Source organism: Hyaena hyaena, unplaced genomic scaffold (assembly GCF_003009895.1).
Source record: "Hyaena hyaena isolate Hyena2069 unplaced genomic scaffold, ASM300989v1 scaffold_553, whole genome shotgun sequence".
Lineage (NCBI taxonomy): Eukaryota > Metazoa > Chordata > Mammalia > Carnivora > Hyaenidae > Hyaena > Hyaena hyaena.
Window position 1 is genome coordinate 228,770 of NW_024081184.1, and position 12,203 is coordinate 240,972.

The 12,203-nt window shown below is 49.2% G+C and overlaps 1 protein-coding gene across 7 annotated transcripts in view; it reads right to left on the reverse strand.

The window, feature by feature from the left end:
• BCAS3 (BCAS3 microtubule associated cell migration factor) overlaps positions 1 to 12,203 on the reverse strand; it is a 599,290-nt gene that overhangs the window by 13,284 nt on the left and 573,803 nt on the right. For all 7 annotated transcript variants that reach the window (XM_039255980.1, XM_039255983.1, XM_039255979.1 and 4 more), the window contains one exon: positions 10,415 to 10,582. In XM_039255980.1, coding sequence (XP_039111911.1) covers positions 10,415 to 10,582 — 168 coding nt within the window. The remainder of the gene's footprint in view (positions 1 to 10,414; positions 10,583 to 12,203) is intronic.

The following is a 12,203-nucleotide window of genomic DNA, read 5'->3' on the forward strand; positions in this document are numbered from 1 at the left end:
ACAAAGTCTGAAATCAAAGACTCGCCAAGCCTTCCAAAGATCCAGCCAGGCCCAGATGGGAGCAGGACCCTGGTAGGCTTAGCCCGCCCTCTCCCAGCCCACCTCTTAAGGCCAGTATCAACATACATATCAAAGCGGAGTTGGTATGTTGGTCCCGGCCAACCGGAGCCTAGAGATGCTGTAGAATGAGCCAGGGAGGACACAGAATGGAAAAAGACACCCCACACAAATGAAAAAAACTGGATGTCGATTCTCCCCAAACTTAATTAAGCACATAGAGGGGTGGAATTGCAAGCTATCAAGCCACACTAAATCATATGTTGGGGGAATTGGGGAAGGTCTGTGAAGGCTGGTACTGGAGAATTCTGCCAGCAAATTAAAAAAATTATGCTTATGCAGTAGGCCTGCAGGTAGGGGTGGGGTTCAAAGAGAAGTGAGCAGGGAGAAATCACCAAATGTCAAAGTCTAGATAGCTGATTCCGGTACAGGTGCTCGGAAATACCTCATTCTGTTTAGTTCAATCAGATTGGCATGGCTTGGCCTTCTTGATATAGTTAGGTTCTGGATTCCAAAAGGGTCAGAGGGTCATTTCCAACTTTCACTTTCTGTGTGTATGTGTGTCTCTCCTCTATTATCAGCCATCAAAGCTGGGGGGTGGTCCGTATACCTCAGACCATCTTCTGAGGAGGCAGAGGCAGGCACACAGGGAAAGATGGGTACTTAGCCATCCATGACTGTGTTCAACTTTGTTCAGATCTCACACCTTACAGAAAGGTCAATGGTTAAAGGTGAATTCTCTGGCAGAGGAGGAAGAACAGAGAGAAATACTCCCTTCTGTTAACCATTTACCTATGTTAATGTCTCCGGAGGAGGGCCCCTGTCTGGGGGTCCAGCCGACCTTACCCACCCTCTTGTCGGAGCCTGTACATTTTCCGCAGGGACTCCCACCCCCATGCTGGGGGCAATACCTCGAAAGGGGACTCTGAAGGTTCACCAAAGAAGTCACACTGGCACTTCCTCCTTCTCGATAGGAATCAGTGTGCTTGGGTTAAAGAATTCAAAGTAGACTTTGGGAAACTGACAAATGTGCAGGGGAGCTTCTCAGCCCTAAGCTCCCATCATAGCCCTGCCTCTGCCTGGGACTTCCAGCAGCCTCGGGAGGGGGAGAAGGAAAGGGAGACAGAGAGAAGGAGGAGAGAGGGAGAAAGGAAAGCATGGAAATGGGGTGGAGAGAGAGAGAGAGAGAGAGAGAGAGAGAGAATAGCCGTCCACCTAGAATCAGATTTGACGACTGGCCAGAAACTAACAAGTGTGTCTTAAACACAGTGATTTTTCCCACTGCTCTGGCTGGCTTTCATTTACCTCTTAGGAGCCACAAAAACCCATCCAGTCATTCAACAAACATTCACTGGGGCTCAGCTTGGCCCCTGTCCCAGCACTAAATGCCGGGCAACGAGGAGGCTGGTGGTTACAGGTAACAAATATGAATCAGACTCAGTCCAAGAAACCAGAATTAGGTTAAGACAAGCAGTATGGGCAGTATGGCTGAGGGAGGGGCTGAAGGGACCACCAGAGCTGAGCCTTCCCCCAGTGGCACACGGAAGGGAATCAGACACTGCTAGTTAAAGGGAAAGGCAACATACACTTGTCCAGGGCCAAGTGTCTAGTGAGTAGATGGTTCAGAAGTTCAGAGGAGAAAGGGCATTTGGCTGCATAGTCAGGGAGGGCTTCACAGAGGGGGTGAGATCGGAGCTTGGTCTAAAAAAGTGACTGGACAGAGAGGGAGGGTGGAGGGTACTCTAACAGAGCCAGTGAGCAGTGCATGTGCGGCAGACGATGGGGTGGTTTTGACAGGTGAGCATGTTTGCATGATGGCGGCGGTGGTGGTGAAGAAATATGAGTAAGGGGTTGCTGTGGACAAGCAAGGGGGAGATCAGGTTGGAAAGGAAGGTGAGGAAGTCCTGTAAGAGACTTGAAATCTCACAGCAAGGAGCCGAGGCTGGAATGTGGGCCCTGGGCACTTTGTGAACAGAGAGACAGGAAGACAGAGCAGGCCCTGAAGGTGAGAGCCCCCTTCCTCTTCTGGGGATCCCCTCTTATTCTGAGTAAAAGGTCGGGGGTCACTGAAATACCTTCTGACCAAGTGAGACTGATGGGATCTTAAATTTCTCCTAGGTATCTCTTTTGTTTTTTTCTTTTCCCTCCTCTTCTCTCTTGCTCTCTCTCTCTCTCTCTCTCCTGTTTTTCTAATTCTTGGGTGGTGTGAGCACAGTCTCATTATTTAATGTTCCTGGGCCTCAATTCACTTCCTGGGAGGTTGCAGCCGATGTTTCTAAACCTCAGCTTTGCTTACTTTGTGGACGAGGTGAATGCATGGCATACAATGGAAAACTATTTTAGACAGACCTGTTTCTCTACATCTCCTGAGTCAAGTTTATACAAAGTTACTTCTGTTTTGTGTAGATTCCAATTTCACAAATCTTTCTCATGAACAACTTTTATCATCTGGATACACGTGTGCAACCTTATTTCCACTTCTCTAACAATGACTAAAATAACCAGCACTGTAGGCCCTTGCCCAATATTGCTTACCGATGGAGGACAGCTTTGTGAGCGCTCAGTTGGCTGAGGGCCAACTAAAGGGCCCCCATTATCTTTACCTGGGGTAGCAATAAACATTCGCAGTTGGGGGGTGGGGGTGGGTTCGGAACCACTACTTGTGTGTGAAATCCCAGCCAGAGGGTCACAGGTCCTCCCTCCACCCCCGGAGCAGTGTCCTCTGCCCAGGACACCTCTGTAAGGAGGTTTGGTCACCCCTGTAAGTGAACACCAGGGACACTAAAACTACATTTGGCCCTGAGGATGCTATTGCTATCGTCCATGGGAAAGGCCCGTAATGAAAGAACTATTCTGACACCAGAGTGAAGAAAACTCAGCTCAGTCAATTCCACTGTTTTATAGAGGCTGGGCTTCCAGCACTTCCTTGATATCTCATTTTGAGCCTGTATCTTTTAGTTATGCTTTGACTTCAAATCTTTCATCTTTCCTCCATTGTGAGTTGGAGAGACGAACATCCACGTGGTGGTGTGATGACCTATGCAGCTAGCATAGAGGCTGGGACACAGCAGCCACTTGGGAGGTGTGGCAGTTATTGCTGAGAAGAGTACATGAGATGCCATACACGAAGTGCTCAGTACAGCAGTACGGTGGCCAGGACCCAGCACACGTAGTGGGCAGATGTTTACCACAGTTACCGGTTTCCCTCACCCACGGGATTAAAGAAGAATGGGAAAGGAACCTGCCCAAGGTGACAGGCTTCCCCCATTCCTTGACGAGGGCTTCCAAATGCCACTGAAAAGAAAAAAGAAATTCTTCCCAATGGCAGTAGCTGGACTCTCAGACTGGGCCTTTCCTACCAGTGGAAAACAGCTAGGAACAGGCAATCTGCCTCCGAACTGAGGCACAGAGAGCAATACCAGCAATGCTGCCACTGCCGTCGCTACCCATCACCCCCAGTCCCAGTGGCTGCTTCCTGCCTCCCTCAGCAAGAGTGCTTGTGGCCTGCTGATGGCGCTGGGCTCTGTGTCTGGGAGCTCCCATGTCTCTGGGACCTGGGGGACAGGTCCCATGTCTCTTACTCTTTTCTCCCCACCCTCAACAATGATGGCATCTGCACATCCTGCTCTTCACGTCCTGGAAAAACCACAGCCTGTGTGCAGGGGACCAGTCCAGGCTTCTGCTTGGTCTGGCTCTGCGTGGTGGGCCCCAGTGGGCAAATGGGGGGGAAAGGAGCCAGAGAGGAACATACCCACAGTTCACCGTTGCCTCCTCTGGAACTTTCACCTCTTTGAGGGTAGGAACCATGCCTTACTTCGTCCCCAGAGTGCCCAGCCTAGTGTGGAGCAACCAGCAGGTGTCTACAGAGAGCCTGCCTGCCCACTGCAGCCATGGAAGAAGGTGTGGGCCCACTGAGGAGGTCGTTGAGAGAGACACAAGAAACATTTTGTAAACGTACTGTAGGGGGAGGAAAATTCCAGGGCCCAATTAGGTAAAGCAAAGGGAAGGACCTAAGCGACTGGGTGTTACCTGGGTGAGTGTAGGCATGTCTCAAAGATAACAAAAGATAACAGAATTAATTCACTGGCCCATGCCTGCAATTGTGGTCACCTGATCAAGTGGCATCTTGAAATGGGACAGGGCTAACAGGGCCCCTACTGGAAATGTAGCCTTAGCATGAAAATGTTCCCAGCTGTCAGCAGTGGGGCGAGCAGGAGTTCCAAGGCCCATTGGAAAAGCTAATTTTAGAGACAGGATAGAGGGGCCAATGATCTGGGTTATTTGTTTTGGGGTACATATCTGGTCAACTCTATTAACAACAGCTAACATTAATTTCTACAATGCTGAAATGAAAGATGGTATTAGCATGAGGGTGCACGTGTGCGTGCACGCGCGCACGCGCGCACACACACACACACACACATGCAGTGCTGTTAATTCTTCTTTTGTAAAACATAGGTGATCATCAGGTATTTGTTAATTAACTTACTGAAACTTTTCTTTGACCATTTAAGACCTGGGTACAATGTTCAAAATGTGCTTTTCATGTTATGAAGGAAAAAAAGGCACAGCCCTTTAAATAAAAGTAATTTCTAACAAATCCTGGAAGAGCCTTAGTTGAAAATAATCCTAGAGCCTTTTCTGCTGAGTAATTAATATACATATAGGAAAACCCAGAGGATTTGGTAGAATATGTTAGTGCTTTGGTTTCCAAGCTATGGATAGAAGTTCATTGATGTACTGTGAAGTCAGTTTAGTGGGTCATGACTACATTCTTAAAAAACAAAAAGAAAATAGAAAGTACTAGAATGCATTGCTTATAATATTGTTTTGTGAAAGTTTTGTATGTTTGGTAAGGAAGCAAATGTATGTGCAGAAGGTAAGAGGCAAAGACTGAGCCCACAGTGTGATTCTCTAGAGTAACTGCTTCTGGACTAGAACAGAATTCATTGAAGACACAGTAGACAGAAAGAGATGAAGCCTCCTTCCTACCTTTAGTGCTGTGATCGTATAGGAGAGGGAAACAGTGTTCCCAGGACTGCAGGAAGCCACAGTCAGGGGGAAGAGACAGTCCCTCTTGACCTTGAGAGCTGACTTAGTCAGCTCTTGAGGGTCAACAGCAGCAAAAGGAGGCTGCCTGCAAACAGAGATGTGTCAAGCTCATCAGGACTTGTGAATGAGGCCTGGGGCTTTTGCTGCTGGACGTGGGAGAGAGCAAAGAAGAAAGACAAGGTTTAGCTGAAGATGGAAAGAGTTAAAGTCTAAAGAGAAAATGTACTTAATATGTATCCAGGTGTTTATTAAGATTTTTTGGTATTAGGTTATATCTACCTAGACTCAAAACAATTGGAGTACGTACATGTTTTGCTTATTTTAAAAATTCTATTTTTCTAGAAAAGGCAATATTGAAAGGAATGTCTGCTAAGCAGGAATTAGTCAGGTTATTTTGAGGGGGGTGATAGAGAGAGGAGGGGCTGTGGGAGATGGCATTCCGGGCAGGAGGAGAAGTATGTGCAGGGGCCTGGCGGGCAGAGAGAGCATGTGTGCTTGGGGACCCTCCAGGGAGTCCAGCTTGGCTGGAGCTCGCACGGAGCAGCAGAAGAGGGGTCTGGGGAGAGGGCAGTGGCTGGTCACGAAGGGCTTCGGACGCAGTGAGATGGGGTGGCCCCGGAGAAGGGCAGGGTTGGGGGAGAGGAGTTCAGCATTTGGATGTGTGGAAATGTCAGTAGGTGGCTGGATAAATGGTTCTGAGTTCAGGAGAGAAAGCCAGCTTGGAGATTATTTGGACACAGTCAGTTTGTGGATAGCAACTGAGGCCCCAGAAGCAGAGGAGATTGCCTTGCAGTGACTGAGGGAGAGGGAGGAGGGCCAAGGAGTGCCTTGAGAAATACACTTAAGGCCAACAGAGAAGGAAACCCCAGAAAAAGGACTGAGAAGTAGTCAGAGGCAGGAGTAGAATCAGGAGAGTGTGATGGAACAGCAGCCACAGGTGAGCCCCTCAAGATCCAAGGCAAGGCTCACAGGCCAGTGTTGAGGTAAAGTGGTGACCAGTGGTGACTGTGGGAAGAACAGCTGTTGCGGGTGGGCCAGTCTGGAGGCAGGGAGAGCGTGAGGTTGTTGCACTCTGGTTAGGGTCTGGGGGCACGAAAGCAAGAGATTCCTCCCTTCCTTCTTTTCTTTTGTTCTTTTTTATTTTTTTTAAGTCAAGAGATTTCTTGAACAGTAACCACCATTTTCTCACTGAGCGTGAGAGACAAGACGGTGGGGTTAAGAGAGTTGAGGAGAATGGGGGAGTCTGAAATACTATCCATGCCAAAGGAAAGAGATTGATTTCAAAATGATGGACTGAGGGCGATGCCTGGGTGGCTCAGCATCCGACTTCGGCTCAGGTCATGATCTTGCAGTTTGTGAGTTTGAGCCCCACGTTGGGCTCTGTGCTGACAGCTCAGAGCCTGGAGCCTGCTTCGGATTCTGTGTCTCCAGCCCTGTCTCTGCCCCTCCCCCACTCACGCTTATTCTCTCTCTCTCTCAAAAATAAACAAATGTTTAAAAAATGATGGACTGAGAATATACACTATATGAAATAAATAGTAAAAATGGAGGGAAAATATAAAAAATAGAACGAACTCTTAGAGGACCAGAGACTTGTGGAATTGTCAGGAGAATGAAACCAGGCCAGAAGCCACAGCAGCAGACTGCTAACATCTAGGCGGAAGGTGGAACTCACTCATTCGGTAAATGGTTATTGTGGGTCTACTATGTGCCAGACACTGTTCTAGGTGCTGGTTTCTGCTCTAAGAAAATGAGCACCAACTGAGAATCAGAGGAGGGGCACTAGACCAACAGAGAAGGCCTCCCATGGCTCACTGCAGAGTAGGAGCCAGAACTTTGTAGAGGTGCCAGTCTGAACAATCTGTGATTCTTCTTCAGCAATCTAAGGGTAAGAGCAGAGTGGGAGTGACCTTGATTGGGAGCTTTGCTGAACGGGGACACTGGAAGGGCTATAGGGACAAGGGGCGTGATGATATTGCAAGACAGCAACTCACCCAGTTATTTGGGGGCAGATTTGCAGATCACACGTGTGACCTAATTAGACTAACTGGTCAGCGGCCCTCATGGGAGACGGAACTAACGCCTGCCTCATAGGTTATCCATGTTTTAAAACAGACATTCTCAGATGTGCATAGAGATCTTGTTTAAAATGCAGGTGTTGGGGCGCCTGGGTGGCTTAGTCAGTTAAGCGTCCGACTTTCGCTTAGGTCATGATCTCGCGGTTCGTGGGTTCGAGCCCCGCGTCGGGCTCTGTGCTGACTGCCAGCTCAGAGCCTGGAGCCTGTTTCAGTCTGTGACTCCCTCTCTCTCTGACCCTCCCCTGCTCACGCTGTCTCTCTCTCTCTCTCTCCTAGAAATAATAAATAAAAAAAAAAAGTTAAAAAAAATGCTTTTAAAATGCAGGTGTTGACTCGGTGGGGCTGGGCGGGGCCCGACACTATGCATTTCTAACCAGCTCCCAGGTATAGATAGTGCTGCTGCTTCCACGTCCACTCTTGGAACAGGAAGGCTTTAAACGGTTTTGCTTTACTCTTGGGGACAATTAATTTGCCCACGGTACAGCTTACCAGTGGGGTGCTGGAGCCAGCTGACTGCTACATGTTCAGGAATTCAGCTAGCTACCGACACTGTGTTGAAAGTGTGAAATTGGCCATAATGCGAGTTTTGATACTACGGACATGTCCAAATGCTACCAAGCAGGGCTTTCCTGCTTCCCTTTGGAGGGCTGGTTGTTAAACACTTCCCAGCAGGTCACCAGCTAAGCCAGTATAATAGTGAGGCAGGCGATAGGATGGGTTTCAGTGCTGGGGGTCACAGAGCATGTTCCATTCCTACCTTGATAAAGAGGCCATCGGTCAGGGTTGCTATACTACACAAAGTGCCTGCTGGAAGGCTTTACAGGACCGATCATCTCAGCTGCCTTGCAGTACCTAACACAGGCAAATACTTAATGTCATCTTATCTGTATGTTCCGATGAGCCACCGAGAGAAGCAGGATTGTGGGAAGAAAGAGAGGGAAAGGCTGCTATGGCAAAGGGTGGCTTGATGGAAATCCTCCCCTGTCACACACCACATTCCCCAGGGTGTTCTGGGGGTGCCAGGGCGCCCTTCCAAGGCCCTTGGTTGAACCGCCGGGCTGACACTTCATCTGGAGTTGCAAAATGTGAAAGGTGATTCTCAGCAAAGGCGGAGGGAAACAGGTTAATTCCCATAATATCTGCTTTACTTATTGCCCTTTAAAATAGAGGCAGGTTTTTAAAAAAATGGATACATTGAGTATGGTCAAAGAGAACCAAATGAATCCCTTTTGGTGATGGTTTGGGGAGGAAAATGAAATCCCTCTGCCCAAAAAGTGCATCTCCTACTTTCTGACCTGTGGGTCATGCAGTTTTAATTTCCTCTCTCATTTCTTTTCTTTCTTTTTCTTATTTCACAAACCTGCTTAAGGCCACAAAGACTCTCCTGAATCCCTCAGCTGTCTGGCAGATGAATCACTGCCAGTTTTGTTCAGGTTACTGTTTGTGCCTGGCTGACGTTCCCCAACTCTGGCCGAAAGCACCTTTAGATCTGCTGGCTGGCTGGTGCTGAGGGGCCCGGACAGGCTTGTGAGGGGGGCTGTCCCGGAGCTGCTCCATGCAAGGGCGGCTCTCAGGGAGGGAGTCTGGTGACGCCAGGCCATGCTTTACATAGCAGGGGTTGGCAGGGACCCCAGAGGTGCAAGGGGGAGGCGGTGCCACAGGGGAGGTTTGGATAGGGAACCTCCTCCCTGCAACCAGCTTCCAAGGAAAAAGGCGTCAGAGCCCCTGCCGATGGCAGAACCACGCCTCACCCCCAGATGCAGGTAGAACAATGGCGTGATGGGCTCCGATCCACAAACTGAAGGGCTGGAAGACAGGGTAGAGGACTGGTGTGCATACGCGTGTGCAAGATGGAATGGGACATGGCTTGTTGCCACTTCCGAGATCCACACCTCCTCTCTTTCCAAGGAGGAAGTGGGTGTGGAAGGGGGTGGCCCTCAGAGACGGCTGTCTCCTAAGGCCTGGTAAGGCACTTCTCTATCTCCAGCCAAATGCCTTTTCTCCCCTTGGTGCCTCCACTCTGTGCATTTGGCAGTCAGCGTGCAAGCACTGTGGGCAGGCCCAGAGCTGGTGCTGTGGGGGCGGAGATGAGAGTGCTCGGTCTCTCTCCTCTCTGTGCGGGAGCAGAACTGAATGGGAGGGAAGAAGAGAGGGAAACGCTTAACTGCCAGCTATCTGGAGCCACATAGAGGTGAGATGAAGTGTGATGAAGTCAGGCATTTCAAGACCTGCCAGAAATGCTTTGATTCTGATTCCTGCCCCACGGTTCTAAGTTTCTCCTGGTTGCGATCCTCTTTCCAGGTAGGAATGTGGAGCAGGGGCGGAAGCCATCAAGGTCAAGAGTAACAGTCTTGAGAGGCCTCAGGCAAGTAAGAGTGGGAGGGCCCACAGCCAGGATCTGCTCCACCCAGTAGGAAGTTCCTGTTGACCTCAGGGAGTGGGAAGAGGTCTGTTGGACAGTTTTTCTCCCAGGCCTAAACATGGGATGGAGCAGGCATTAACGGCACTGATATCTAGAATAAGGAGGTGCTTTCGAAAAAAGGAGAGGCAGGCTGTATTGTCATTGTGTGGAGATGGAAGAATTGTGGTCTTTCCTAACTGCATGCTGTATACGTGTGTGTGTGCATGTGTATGCCTGCTTGCTGGGAGGGAGCTCACCCATCTTCTAAGGATGCTCTTTTGACTGCTTTCCGGATATGAGAAGTTGCCTTGGGCCCCAGCTGCTGGGCCCTCTCACAGGCAAGAGTGCAAGGGCAAAGGCAGCATTCGAAAAAGCAGTCTGGGGGCTCAAACCAGCCTTGCCTGCTTCATGTTTGCTCTCTCCAGGTCAGCAGGCCCTCCTGATACTTGCTAATCCATAAAGCCTCAGGCATACAGGTGTCCTGCCTTCACACGCAGTGTCTTAGGGCTGCTGAAAACCTGGGGACTCCACAGTTGTCCCTTCCCTTGGAGGAGGTGTCCTTCTGGGAGCCACACATACAATAGTGTTTATCACACCATGTTTTATGCATTGTTCCATGTTGGCGGGGGGAGGGTCAGTTCCATTGGGAACTCCTTTATACAAGGTTTTCTTGACACCAGAAACTTCGAGAAACAATGGCAATCATAGTGCTAACTAAAGAAACACATGGTTAAAACAAACATATACCCTCTCTTGCCAGAGAAGGTCTATACCAACTTGTGCCAGTCATGCCCAAGTCAGGCTGGAAGTGTGAGGCCACCTTTACCTGTTCCGGATCCCACAACGTCCCGGCTCGGCGACTCAGCCATGGCATCAGCGAGCCTCTCCCGCAGGCCTTCCTCTGTGTGCTCCATGGAGGACATGTGCCGCAGCCCAAAGCCCTCGGGCCAGCTCCCACACACCTCTAGCAGAGTCACGCTCCGGTCAAAGGTACCTGTGACACACATGGGGCACCTGACATTGAGTCTGTGCTTTCAGAGAGCAGACTGTTCTTCTGGCTGCCCACCACCAGCTCCCCTCCCCACCCAGGGCCCATTTCAGCTCCTCAACAGGCTGGATGGAGGAGAGAGCACCGCGAAACACATGTAGGGCAGAATGACGCAGCTTATGCCACCAAATCAGAGAGTGTAGACGTTCAGAAAAAGACCTTCACATCACTGGCCTAGTGGTTTTTAAAATGTTTCTTTAGGGGGACATCTGGGTGGCTCAGTCAGTTAAGTGTCAACTTTGGTTCAGGTCATGATCTCATGGTTCTTGAGTTCAAGACCTGTGTCCAGCTCTGTGCTGACAGCTCAGAGCCCGGAGCCTGCTTCAGACCCTGTGTCTCCCTCTCTCTCTGGCTCTCCCACTCGCATTCTCTCTCTCTCTCTCTCTCTCTCTCAAAGATAAATAAAAACATTGAAAAAAATTTTTAAATGTTTGCTTAGGGGCTACAGGGTTCCTTTGAAGTCTTCGGGGACTTCAGAAGACAGGTCAAGGGCAGAGAACCTCCTTGCCAGGTTCAACCAAAACACCTCTACTTTTCTTTGTTTGATACAATAGGGCTTCCCCTAACATTTTTAAAAAATGCTTATTTTTGAGAGAGAGAAAGCAAGCGAGCGAGAGAGAGCCTATGAGCGGGTGAGTGGCAGGGGAGAAGGGGACAGAGGATCTGAAGCAGGCTCTGTGCTGACAGGCTGACAGCAAAGAGCCCGATGCGGGGCTTGAACTCATGAACTGTGAAATTATGACCTGAGCCAAAGTCAAATGCTCAACTGACTGAGGCACCATGTGCCCCCCCACAACAGTTCATTTTAAAGAGGGGTTACATAGCTTAAAAGTTTAAAAAAGCTTTCTAAACCACTATATCCTATAACTTATACAAAGTTATAAGGCTCAGAGAAACAATGGCCCAAGATCCAAGAGCAAGTTTGTGACACACTTGGTTCAAGAATTCAGACCACCTGATGCCTCGTGCTACTCTACTGCATATAGTCTCCTGGCTGCCCAAGGACATATGTACAACTGGGGCACCATTTGGGGGATGCCAGTTAGGTGATAGAATCTTTAGCAAAAATCTTTCCTCAGTCTGAAGCTGCTCTCTAATTCCAAAAAGTACATGGTGCTCTGCCCAGTGATGAGATTAGATTTTACATGCACGATCACTTCAAAGTCTAAATTTAAATTATTCTACTCTATTATACAGAAAGTCTTCTGTGAAAGCTTATTTCATCTACTCTCTCTTGGAAGGAGATTATCGTCATGCTCTGTTGCTTTAAGCACATACCATTTTCCCAGTGATTAGGTAACTGAATCCACTGCGTTTATTGGGCTTGGTTCCTGCCAGCACCAGGAAGATGGGGAAAAAATGCAAATGCCAATGTTTCCTAAAGTTAAAAGTACACGCAACACACACTTTTTATCAGGCCTTGCTTCTCCTCTTTGATCAGCCGTCAGAAACCATCTTCCCTAGGCAGTCGGGACTGGGCAGCGTCAGCACACACTCTCTACCAGTGACAGGTGGTAATAGAGAGGGTGCGAGCCTCGGCCCCGGCAGGCGGCCCTGCCTCTGATAA